Source organism: Piliocolobus tephrosceles, chromosome 20, assembly GCF_002776525.5.
Source record: "Piliocolobus tephrosceles isolate RC106 chromosome 20, ASM277652v3, whole genome shotgun sequence".
In the NCBI taxonomy this organism is placed as follows: domain Eukaryota; kingdom Metazoa; phylum Chordata; class Mammalia; order Primates; family Cercopithecidae; genus Piliocolobus; species Piliocolobus tephrosceles.
Genome location: NC_045453.1, coordinates 61,178 through 72,035, shown reverse-complemented (window position 1 = coordinate 72,035; position 10,858 = coordinate 61,178). Strand labels below are relative to the sequence as shown.

At 55.3% G+C, this 10,858-nt stretch overlaps 2 protein-coding genes across 2 annotated transcripts; both read right to left on the bottom strand.

Moving 5' to 3' along the window:
* Positions 1-1,369: 1,369 nt before the first annotated feature.
* LOC111548079 (28S ribosomal protein S26, mitochondrial) lies at positions 1,370-3,696 on the bottom strand. Its single transcript, XM_023220271.2, has 4 exons — positions 3,366-3,696; positions 3,111-3,257; positions 2,898-3,021; positions 1,370-1,890 (listed from the first exon to the last, which is right to left on the bottom strand). Exons 1-4 carry the CDS (start codon positions 3,575-3,577, stop codon positions 1,756-1,758), a joined length of 618 nt encoding a protein of 205 aa, XP_023076039.1. The 5' UTR covers positions 3,578-3,696; the 3' UTR covers positions 1,370-1,755.
* A 213-nt stretch (positions 3,697-3,909) lies between these two features.
* LOC111548080 (progonadoliberin-2) lies at positions 3,910-8,053 on the bottom strand. The gene is made up of 4 exons (XM_026452984.1): positions 5,923-8,053; positions 5,022-5,185; positions 4,758-4,894; positions 3,910-3,960 (listed from the first exon to the last, which is right to left on the bottom strand). The coding sequence occupies exons 1-4, from the start codon at positions 6,063-6,065 to the stop codon at positions 3,910-3,912; spliced, it is 495 nt and encodes a 164-aa protein (XP_026308769.1). The 5' UTR covers positions 6,066-8,053.
* Positions 8,054-10,858: the final 2,805 nt, after the last annotated feature.

Below are 10,858 nucleotides of genomic sequence, written 5' to 3'. Positions count from 1 at the left end.
GGTGGCTGTGGGTAGAGAATAAAAACGTGACACTTGGTTTCCAGGTGGTTCTGCATGACATAACGGCATCAGCAGTGAATGCTGAGTTCCAGCCCCATGCCGGACAGCAGTGGAATTAGCCCAAAGACAGAGCTTCGAGGTCAGCGTGTCCTCTGTCTGAACAGATGGCTTATGTCTGGATCCCGGTACAGAGGCCTTGGAAAGAATGAAACTGGAAGATGGAGACAAGGAGGTCCAGGGAGGAGTATGTTACATAAAACCAGACTTCCTAACATGGGCCTATGTGCCACATCACCAAAGGCTTCTTCCAGTGCGGGGGGCCAGATGGCCCACTCTTCACCATGAAGAAGCCGGAGGCCATGGAAGACATCATCAAACCACGTGTGCCCATCAGGTCTCACTCCAGATGCCTCGCACCTAAAAGCAGGGATGCCACTGTGCTCTGGCTAAAGTTGTCGCCAGGGGAGAAGAGCTATTACCGGCCTGAGGAGGGAGGCCAAGGTTCTCAGGAGTGCAGTGCTCTGAGGAGGGCTGGGTGCCAGGCACCACCTCTGCTTGCACCTTATTACCTGCTTTCTCACCTGCATTAAGAGTTGCCCATATACCCTAAAAGGTTTTCATTTCTTGGGGGTCCCTAGGCCTTCCCTGCAAGGTGGGAGTCATGGAGAGAAGCTGGAGTTCATGTGCATGGCAGCAAATGGAAGCTGCTCTGGTTGAGAAACATTCCTCCAGCTCATCCCAGACACTGCTTGAGGGCCTGCATCTGAACCGGGACTACGGATCTATATACTCTCTTCATCATCTTAGGCAGTCCCGGTTCCCACAGAGTTTGGTTCAAGTGCTTGCTAAGCCACACTAACCTTATAAAATCTTGGTCAACCAGGTCTCCCCTGCCAGCAGCAATCTGCTGGGTGGCCCAAGGGCGCTGGCAATGCCAGGGCAAATGTAGTCACTGAGGCCATGGGTGGAGAGACCCATTCCTAATGGTCTCCCTGCTTTTGAGTCACACACCTGCCAATTCTAGCCTGGAATATTTAAGTCTTCATGGCTTCATCACCTGTAGGGTAAAATACAACCTCTTTGTGGAACCCAGAAGAAATGCGGTCTCCTCTTTGCCTTCTGGGTCTTGGGTACACCAGATTCTGGCCAGCAAAGCCCAGTATAGAGCAGAGGCAGGCCCCTGGCCAATGGTTAGCTTGTGGCTCAGGTCCTGGGTGACATCTGCTCCAGGCCAGAGCCCTAAAGCTCCAGATGAGAGATCACTACACTTTTCCTGTAAAAAGTTAAATATTTTAGGCTTTGCAATTCATATGGTCTCTGTTGCTACTTGTCTTTGCCACTGTAGTAAAAAGAAGTCAATGAATGGGTATGGCTGTGTTCCAACAAAACTTTATTTACAAAAACAGGAAGCAGGCACGTTTGGCCCTCAGACTGTAATTTGCCCATCACTACTCTTGATGATACTCGGATGACCTGGCAGGCTGAGGGGGCTGTGGCCCTGTCGGACCCTCTGTGAGACGGAAACCACTCTCGGGTCTCCTGGTGTGCTGAGGCTGTACACAGGGGCAGAACAGGGCGCTGTGTTTGGAAGTTTCTGACCAAGTGTTGACAGCAGAGGGCAAAACGTGAAGGCTGTGCTGGATAAGGCTGAACCGTCCTCATAAGCAGCACCAACTGCTTTATTCCAGGTCAGGCCCAACTCTTCCACCACAATACCAACATGGTCCCTCGGCGGGCACTGTCTTTACTGGGCCCCTAGGAGTCCCTGCGTTGTGACCTGACCACCAGCCCCTCTCTGGTGATGGCCCAGTTGTAGCTCTTCGGAGAGTCCAATGCTGCTTCCACCCGTGCCTCCAGGTTCTCTCGGGTGATGAAATTTTTCACCTCTTCCTATCGGGAGAGAAAAGCCCAGCTGAACAGGAGCCCCGGGCACATGCCAGCCAGCCAGCCCACCCGGCCTGCTGGCCTCTCACCCCACTGAGAAAGCAGCTGCCACTCTCCCTGGGGAAGCATGCCTGGAGCCCAGGTTCTCTTTGAGAGCCCCTCTGGCCTCCCAGTGGAGTGATATCAGGTTGCTTTGCCACATTGCTCTTTTCTCAGACACTTCAGCCATAGCCCCGAGCGCCAGCTATGAAAATCTCACGTCCTGGTAGGTGAAATCCGTCCCTCAGTGGTCCGTTCTGAATCACTCTAACTCGTCCTTCCCCCTATTACTTTATTTATTTATTTATTTGAGACGGAGTCTCACTGTCGCCCAGGATGGAATGCAGTGGCTCCATCTCGGCTCACTGCAACCGCCGCCTCCTGGGTTCAAGCGATTCTCATGCCTCAGCCTCCCGAGTAGCTGGGATTACAGGCGCACACCACGACGCCCGGCTAATTTTTCTATTTTTAGGAGAGACGGGGCTTCATCATGTGGGCCAGGCTGGACTCGAACTCTTGAACTCAAGTGATACGACCGCTTAGGCCTCCCATAGTACTGAGATTACAGGTGTGAACCACCGCTCCTAGCCACCCTTATATTACTTTAAATCAAGCCTCATCCATTCTCACTGCATTACTCCTAAGTGGTCTCCCTGCTTTTAAGTCACACACTTGCTAATCCCAGCCTGAAATATTTAACCCTTCATGGCTTCATCACCTGTTATGCAAAATACAACCTCTTTGTGGAACGCAGGGTCCCTCCCACAGACCTGCTAAGCACCTGAACACTGTCCAATTACTCGGCCCCCCTCTGGGTCTTTGCGCCTGACTGGCACTCTCTCTCCTCTCCCAAAGCCTGACCTGCCAACTCTAAGTCTGCACATAGCCAGCGCCGGCGTCGCGGTACCCAGAATTCCCAGTCCCCCGCAAGCCGCGAACCGACTGGAGTACCACCCTCCGGAGGCGTTGCCCACCTGCAGCTGCAGCACTTCCTGTTCCTTGCGCTGCACCCAGGCCTGCACCTTTTCGGCCTTGCGGGCCTGCTCCAACGCCTGCCGCTGCTCCTGCTCCTGTTCCTCCTGCCGCAGCCTCGCTATCCTGTGAGGGTCAAGGGGCCGAGGCTGAGCGGGGCCCGGGCTTCTCCCAGGCCGGCCAGGCCGCCCCGCCCCGCCTCCCGCCCCACGCACCGCAGGTCGTGCAGCCGCCGGTTCTCCTCCTGGTTCCAGGCCATCAGCTCGCGGTGCTCGGTGGCGTACTTCAGGGCCTTGCGCTCCGCCAGAACCCCGGCTCGGGCCTCGTACGCCTTCCTCCGCACCTCGGACACGAACTCCATCCTGGGTGCAGAGGCGGCAGGAATCGGCACCCTCTTCGCCCGCCCCCACCTTCGCCCGCCCCCACCGTCCCCAGCGCGCGCGGACGGCCACCTCCCCCCGGCCGCACACCTGAGGGCGCGCACGGTCTGGCGGTAGTGCTGGTAACGCTCCATCAGCACGAAGAACTCCGCAGGGTCCACTGGGGGCGGCATGTTCACGCGCCCGATCTTGGATTTGGCGGGTGGGTCGTAGCGGGTCTTGCGGCCGCGCGCTGGCAGCACCAGCGGGGCCCGGGGCCCGCAGGCGGTCCCCGCGCCCAGGCGGCTCAGCGCGCGTAGCATGGCCGCGTCTCCTCACTGCGGCCGCGCTGCCGGGGCTCCACCGTGCCCCGGAAGCGGCGCGGGGCACCTTGGGACCTGTAGTCCTCGGGCTGTCCCTCACACCTCGCCCGGCCGTGTGGCCTCTGGAACCCAAGCGGCGACCCTGCGGACGTCCGCACCCAGCCCCCAGGCTCTGGCCCAGCCCTCCAGCCAGGGTCCTGGGCCATCCCTTCGTTCCTCCCGCCCGCGGGGCCGGACTCGCCTCCCTCCAGCCCCCACGCAGGGAAAGGTCTCAGCGGGGAAGAGAGGGAGGGGACGAAGGACAGAATTCGAGGCAACAACTTCGGAGAACCTCACAGTTTATTGGAGGACGGTGGGGCGGGGCGGGGCTCGCGGGCTGCGGGCTGCGGAGGGAGAGGTGGCGGTCAGGCCTCAAGACACTAGTCTTCTGACCGCCGAGCTGCCACCTTCCCGGTCCTCTCCCCTCTCGTCCCCCCGTCCCCACCTGGCCTCCCAGAGCTGGACGCGCCCCCGCCTCCCCTAGAAGCCTGAGGATCCAGCGGGTGTGGGGATCTCCAGCTCCCTTGGGCATGCCCTCTTGTCTACCCTAAACAAGCTTGACGCATAGAAACCTGAGCCCGTACACATAAATCAGGCGGTAAGATTTGGCCTCATAGGAACTTACCACTTTCTTCTTTAGTTATCCTGCTTTCCTGATGCACTTTAAATATGTTTGATTTGCAAAATAGTAACCATTTCCCCACGTCTGCCTTCTGCTATGTCTTGGGGAGCTCTGCAGTCCCTGAGATGTTCCTAGTGCACATGGCAGTGACCACCTGGTCCTCTTAGCCCTGTTGTCTATTTGTGTGAGGTTGCATCCCTCACCTCTTTCCACTGGCCCAGGGTCTGTCCATTTCAAGACAGTCATTGGCTCAATTCTCTCCTACTCTACTAGTGACTTCAGTCTTTAACCTAAGTGTTTTATAAGTTGTCTAGAATCCTCCTGGGAAATAGGAAGGATAGCAGACAGCACCCTGCTGTGTGCAGTAGCGGCACTGAGAAATGATTGGTGGTGCTGTGGCAGGGGGCATTCTCAGTGGTGTTTCATTCTCCCCACCCTCCCAGCATCCAACCCTAAGCTACAATGGCCACTGATGACCAGTGGCTGGTCTTGATGCTGGGGACCTTTCATCCCACTCACCAGTAGTGTCTGTGCCAGATGTCGCTTCCTGTGAAGGGACCACCACGCCATGGTCCTGCCCTCCCAGGGCATGCTGTCTTCCAGGCGAGCCAGGGCATCACTTGGGAGGCCATAGGTAGCCTGGGCTGGGCTGCCTGCTGCAGTGCCCAGGGCCCTTCCTTAGAAGGGAACTGATGCTGTCCTCCCTACCCCGACCTCAGGCTCCAGGTGGGTGGGGGAGCCCTCGGCCATCACTTTCTTCCAATCAGGCTGGGAGACACCCACCTGGGGGCCTAAGGGCATTCTGGGGATCCTGGGCTGAGCTGAGGGCTCGCCTTCCTCCAGGGTACCAGCCATGGGACCAGTGCTGAGCCTCTGAGGGTCCAGGGTGAGCAGTCAGCAGCAGCAGGAGCAGGAGGAGGCCTTGCCTGGAACTGGCCATGGCTGCTCTAATGGACAGGGTACAGCATTCAAGGAGCCTTACCTCACCCCCACATCCCCCCCCCTTCCTACAGGGCCACCTTGGAAAACTGGCATCCCGGGGCAGCTTTGGTATCTCCTTACGCCCTTCCCTCTCTGCCACGGCTCTTCGTCCCAAGCACACAGGGGTCCAGATCCTAGGGATCCTGGCCCAGCAGGGGACGATGCTCCAGGGGACCAGCCTTCTCCCTGAGCCCGGGGCACAGAGGCTACCTGCCTTGCCAACTCTGAGGGCCCTCCCACTTGTCCAAGCCCCATCCATCCTTCCTTCAAGGAGTTTCCAGAAGTGGAAGAAAGTTGGAGGGGAACAGAGACCTGAATTCAGGCCAATGGATGGGAGGATAGATGGATGGTCAGGGGAGTTCTCAATATAGGGACGTCTGGAGCACCAGTGCTAGGGAACCAGAGTGGCAGGCCTTCTGCCCTTTTCTCTGTGGCCTGCTCTCTCTTTCATAGTAGTTGCGGATGTGGAATGGATGTGTGGTGTTGATGGGGGTAAATGCTTCTACCCCTTATCCCTCCCATGCCAGGGACAGCAAGCACAATAGATGGTAGAGCTGTTGCGGAGAAGAGAGGAAAAGGGGACTTTTCTGGCATGGTTCAGGGGTGGAGGTGCTTGGGAATGGGGAAGAGGAGCAGCACACCATGGACCCAGGAAAAAGCTCGATCCAGGTGTCCCAGCCCTTAGGGAAGGCTCCCCACTCACCGAGGAAGAGCTGTGGATGAGATGGCTCCTTCAGGCGGCTGCAGGACCTTAGCCTGATGGCCCCAGGATTTATAGAGCAGGCAGCTCCACCCCCAGACTCCAGTGACGTCTTGAGAGGGGAGGGGGAGAAGCTTACTACCCATCCCCCTTCCCAGAGCATCCACTCCACGAGCATTCACCAGGCAGCTGCTGCCCTGAGGCCACCAACAGATGCTCCCTCCCCACCACCTTCCCAGGAGCCTCCAGGCCTGGGACTCCTGCTTCTGGCTGGCCCATGTCCTGGTCTCACCTTCTTACTTCCCAGGCTGCATCTTCAAGCTCCTCATTTTGAGACCTAGAAAGCCCTCACAGCCCTCCCTGATGCCAAAAGAGAATTGCGTCCTGGGCAGGAGAAATGAGGTTCCCCAACTCTCAGCTCAGGGCTTTCCCTGGTGGACAGTGGAGGCCCAAGAGTAGGGAGCCTGGCAGGCTGTTCAGAGGTACAGGGGAGGCTGTGACCGCTGTCCCAGAGGGCTTGTTTGCTCACTATAGAGTGGGTTGGGTGGGACAATCCACATCCACATACCTGGGATGGGTCACTACAGATGGCTGGGTTTGGGTGGGGCAGTACCTACCCAGGAGTGGCTTCTCTCCTGGCGAAGAAGCGGGCCCATGAGATGGGGCCCCACTGTTGGGCCAGTGCAGCCTCCCAGGGCCATCAGCAGCCGGTAGAATAATTTTGTTCCTCAAGGCTCTAACCCCTCCCCAGTCATGGATTTAGACACAACTAGCCTGGCTGCTGGAAGTGGGCTCTTGCCTCCCAGTCTGCGGTCAGCAGCTCAGCTTTCCCTGGCCAGCCATCAGCCTCCGGGGGTCAGGGGCGTATTTACAGGGTTAATAGCCAATCTCCGCGCTTGGGCTGAACAGCATATGGGAGGGCCAGGGTCAGGCTTGGCATTGTGGTGGACAGAGTCATTAGGAGAGCTGGTGCGTCAAATCCTGTGACAAAGATGGGGAAGGGGAGGCATAATGGGCATCAGTCAGCCCTAGACACCTGGACTTCAGCAGCCAAGGCAGGATGGGCACACCTGTGAATTTCCAGACTGACTTATTAGCAGGCACCTGAAACGAATGTGTGGCCCGTATGTTCAGTTAAATTATTTTGGCTTAAATACACAGACTTTGTTAACCGGGTGATTTTTAGGAAAACATTTGCTTTGTGGTTTAGTGAAAATGAATCTAAGTTCAATGTACTAGTTTAGTTCTGCTTGGGGTTTACAGAACGTTTTATTCAAAGCTGGTGTTCATTTAAAAGGGGGATGGGTGCCTTTATTTATTCTCTAATTTGATTGTTTTTTCCTGAAAAATCTAAACGAGAGCTAAGCTTCCTGGGGAAAGCTCTGCTTTCCTTTTTTTTCTGGCAACATACTTAGCTTTTTAGAAATGTTTGATGTCCTTTCTAGACTAGAACTCTAGAACTCTTGTATCCCTCTCAGAACACAGAAAGCCATCTGTTCACCATGGGGCTCCAGTCCTCAGGATATGAAGTCACTGCAGCCCGGAGCTGCGCATACTCAGGCGGGAAAGCAGAGGTTCAGAGGTGAATAAACACTCAGGTGCTGCAGGAGCACAGAGAGGCACAAACTGAGCAGGCGACCTGGGTGAAGGAGAGACAAGTGAGCTGGAGTCATGGACGCAGGGAGTGGCAGCAGAGGGGTGCAGCGTAAGGAACAAAATGGAAAAGGGCCAGCAGGAACTGCTGCAGATCCATGGGGCCAGAGAATGTGGGAGGGTTAGAGGAAAGGAGGGTGGGCCCCTGGGTGTGGGCAGTGGGAGGCAGGCATCTCTGAAACCCTGACATGCGACCAGGATGTGGGGGACTTGGGATTGGAGGAGAGCTGAGGGTCCACAGAGACAGACCCAGAATCCTGACCTCTGAGAGAAGAGACAGTGGAGGAGCAGCTAAAGGGTGAGGATAAGAGGCAGAAGACAGCCGGTGACACAAAGGGGAAGAGACCATGGATCCCTGGGGTTTAGCACCAAGGTGACCTTGGTGAGCAGGGATGAAAAAGAAACATATGCGAATGAAATGAGGAAGAGGGAAGAGACAGAGAGTACAGGCTTTTTCACGTAGTTTCTCATAAACAGGGAAGAACTTAGGCCTGGGGTGGGAGACATGCTGTTTATGTAATTACTTAACTATTTTTATTTTTATTTTTTTTTGAGATGGAGTCTCGCTGTCACCCAGGTTGGAGTGCAGTGGTGTGATCTCGGCTCATTGCAGTTTCTGCCTCCCAGGTTCCAGCGATTCTCTTGCCTCAGCCTCCCTGGTAGCTGGCATGCGCCACCACACCCGGCTAATTTTTGTATTTTTAGTAGAGATGGTTTCACCATGTTGACCAGGCTGATCTTGAACTCCAGACCTCAGGTGATCCGTCCACCTTGGCCTCCCAAAGTGCTAGGATTATAGGCATTAGCCACTGTGCCCAGCCTGTTTTTTTGAGGGTCTCTTTGACCCAGGCTGAAGTGCAGTGGCATAATCACAGCTCACTGTAGCCTCCACCTCATGGGCTCAGGTGATCCTTCCACCTCAGCCTCCCAAGTAGCTGGGACTACAGGTGTGTGCCACCATGCCCGGCTGATTTGTTATTTTTTTGTAGAGACAGGGTCTTGTCATGTTGCCCAGGTTGGTCTCGAATCCTGGGCTCAAGTGATCCACCCGCCTTGGCCTCCCAAAGTGTGGGATTATAGGTGTGAGCCACTGCACCTGGCCTGTTCTTTATTTTTAATGAAAGAGACTTGAGTATTTGGGACAGGGGAACAATGAAGGAAACTGCAACCCAGGAAGGACCTGCCCAAATGAAGTGAGGTCTGAGTGTGGCAGGATGTAGGGCTTTGGGTGTGTGGTGGGTGCAGGCTGTTACTCTTCCCCTATGGAGAAACACTCCTATCCTAGGCCCCTTGGGTCACAACTGACTGGCTGTGGGAAGGGCATCAGATGAAGCGGTCACCCCTGCCCTTTCCACATGACTGTGCTGTGTGAGCCTCAGCACATTTTCCTTTTGGCCTACACTAGTTTCTGTTGGGTTCACCTCTCTTGTAAACATGCAAGCCCCAAGTAGAAAGCAAAAGAGGAGTGAAGAGGGACGCATGAAGGGATGAGGGACACATCTACAGCCTGAGCAAGACAGGGAGCAAACAGCTGAGGTCATTCCTACCTGGAGACACTGGTTTTGCACCCAGGTGATGCCTATCCACTGGACTTCAGCAGAAAACCACTCAGGCCACGGTGGCACACCTTGCTGAAGGCCAGTCTTGACAATAGGAGGCAGCCTGCTGGGAGGCACAAAAGCGCCCGTGAACGGCCTCACCTGCACATTCACTGAGTGGCTTGCTGACCCAGTGCCTGCCCTCCTGCATCGACTTGGACTTGGCCACACAAAGCACTGAAGGGTAGCCTGCAAGGAGCCAGGGGCTGCTCCCCAAACTTGGTACCCCTCACCAGAAATTCCTCAGATTCTGTCTTTGCCTAATTTATCCATATTTCTCTTGAGACTACTGAGTTTTAAGTTTACTGCCTCTTGGGAGTTCCTTAGTTCCTACAGAACTGAATGTCTCTAATGACTCACACTCACCTCCTGTAAACTTCCACAGGGGTCTGTTGCAGCCCTTGCCTCCTGGGTCCCTTCTGCACATCTCCTTCCTTCCCACAAACATCCTGGATATGTGGTGCACAGACAGGCTTCCCTCCTGGAGCCACTACATGTTAACTGCTTTATCTGGACTCTGAGGCCCTCTGTAATGTGGCTCCACTTCGCCTTTCCTCCTTTTCACTCATCTAAATTTCCAGCATCCCATGAGTCTGGTTCAAGTCCCACCTCCTCCAAGCAGCTCAGTAGTGCTGACCCCTAAGCATGCCTCCATGGACCAGGCTGGGGTGCCACCTCTCACTCCATGAAGCCTCTGCGGAGCCTAGGCCTGTGCTGGCTCTTCAAGAAAGGCCCTGCCTCACAACCACAGCCACCAGTTTGCTCTCCTGCTCCTGTAGTAAGCTGCTCATGAGGCTGGGAGGCAGTGGACAGACCCATTCTCCCAACACAACAAAAGATCACACTTCCCCAGCACCCCCTGTAGTTAGGCATAGCTATGACCAGGTGAAAACCCTGTGAAGCCAATGAGTGGAATATGGGGTGGGGTTGAGTGGAAACGAAAAGTGCAGATTTGGCTTCCTGTCCTTAGAAATGAAGCTGCTGGCTCTCCATGCTCTTTCCTCAGGGTGGAATACGGACATGGCAGTGACCCAGCTTCAACCATGAGGATAAGAACAATACCCTAAGGATACTGGGTCTCTGGACAGGGCAGACTGTTATAGGAGACAAATGAACATCCAGCTTCTTTAAGAAAAAAGTTCAACACTTTTGTCTAACATGTCACTCAAAACCAAGTTGGGAATCTAAGACTCCCACCATCCTGACTTCTAGATCCGAGAAACATTCACATTCCCAGAAATGAGGACCCGTATGAAAGAAAATGGAAGCAATTCAACACAATACATGTGGATATAAAGACTTATCCTGGACAGGGTGACACAATCCAGACAGCTTTGTAGCAAAGCACCACAGACTGGAGAGGTCAGACTGGCCTCAGCCCAAAGCTGAGTCAGCTCCACTCTCCCCTGTCCCCCTGTCCTTAAGGAGACTCAGTGAGGACCTGGCCACCTTCCATAGGGAGGGAGGCTGGCCAGGACCACTAAACCAAAGATGTGCTGGCAATGAGAGGAGGGTCCTGGAGATCACCTAAGAACTGGAGAGGCTGTGTTTGGTGGATAGGAGGAGTTGGGGGACTGTGGCCTCTCTCAGATTGCTCAGAGAGAACAGCAACAGCAGGGCCATCAACAGCCGAGGAGAGCCCCAGCCTGTATGGCTGCCCCACCCCCAGACAAAGGGAGAGACATTTC

Bases quoted from the DNA above. Each gene is read 5' to 3' on its own strand.
- LOC111548080 (XM_026452984.1), bottom strand. From the start codon at position 6,065: ATGGGTAGTAAGCTTCTCCCCCTCCCCTCTCAAGACGTCACTGGAGTC. The intron at 5,186-5,922 runs GTGAGTGGGGAG...CCTGTCCATTAG, and splicing joins TCATCCACAGCTCTTCCTCG to AGCAGCCATGGCCAGTTCCA. The intron at 4,895-5,021 runs GTGGGTGTCTCC...TGGGCACTGCAG, and splicing joins GAATGCCCTTAGGCCCCCAG to CAGGCAGCCCAGCCCAGGCT.
- LOC111548079 (XM_023220271.2), bottom strand. From the start codon at position 3,577: ATGCTACGCGCGCTGAGCCGCCTGGGCGCGGGGACCGCCTGCGGGCCC. The intron at 3,258-3,365 runs GTGTGCGGCCGG...CTCTGCACCCAG, and splicing joins CAGACCGTGCGCGCCCTCAG to GATGGAGTTCGTGTCCGAGG. The intron at 1,891-2,897 runs GTGGGCAACGCC...CTCTCCCGATAG, and splicing joins AGGAAGTGCTGCAGCTGCAG to GAAGAGGTGAAAAATTTCAT.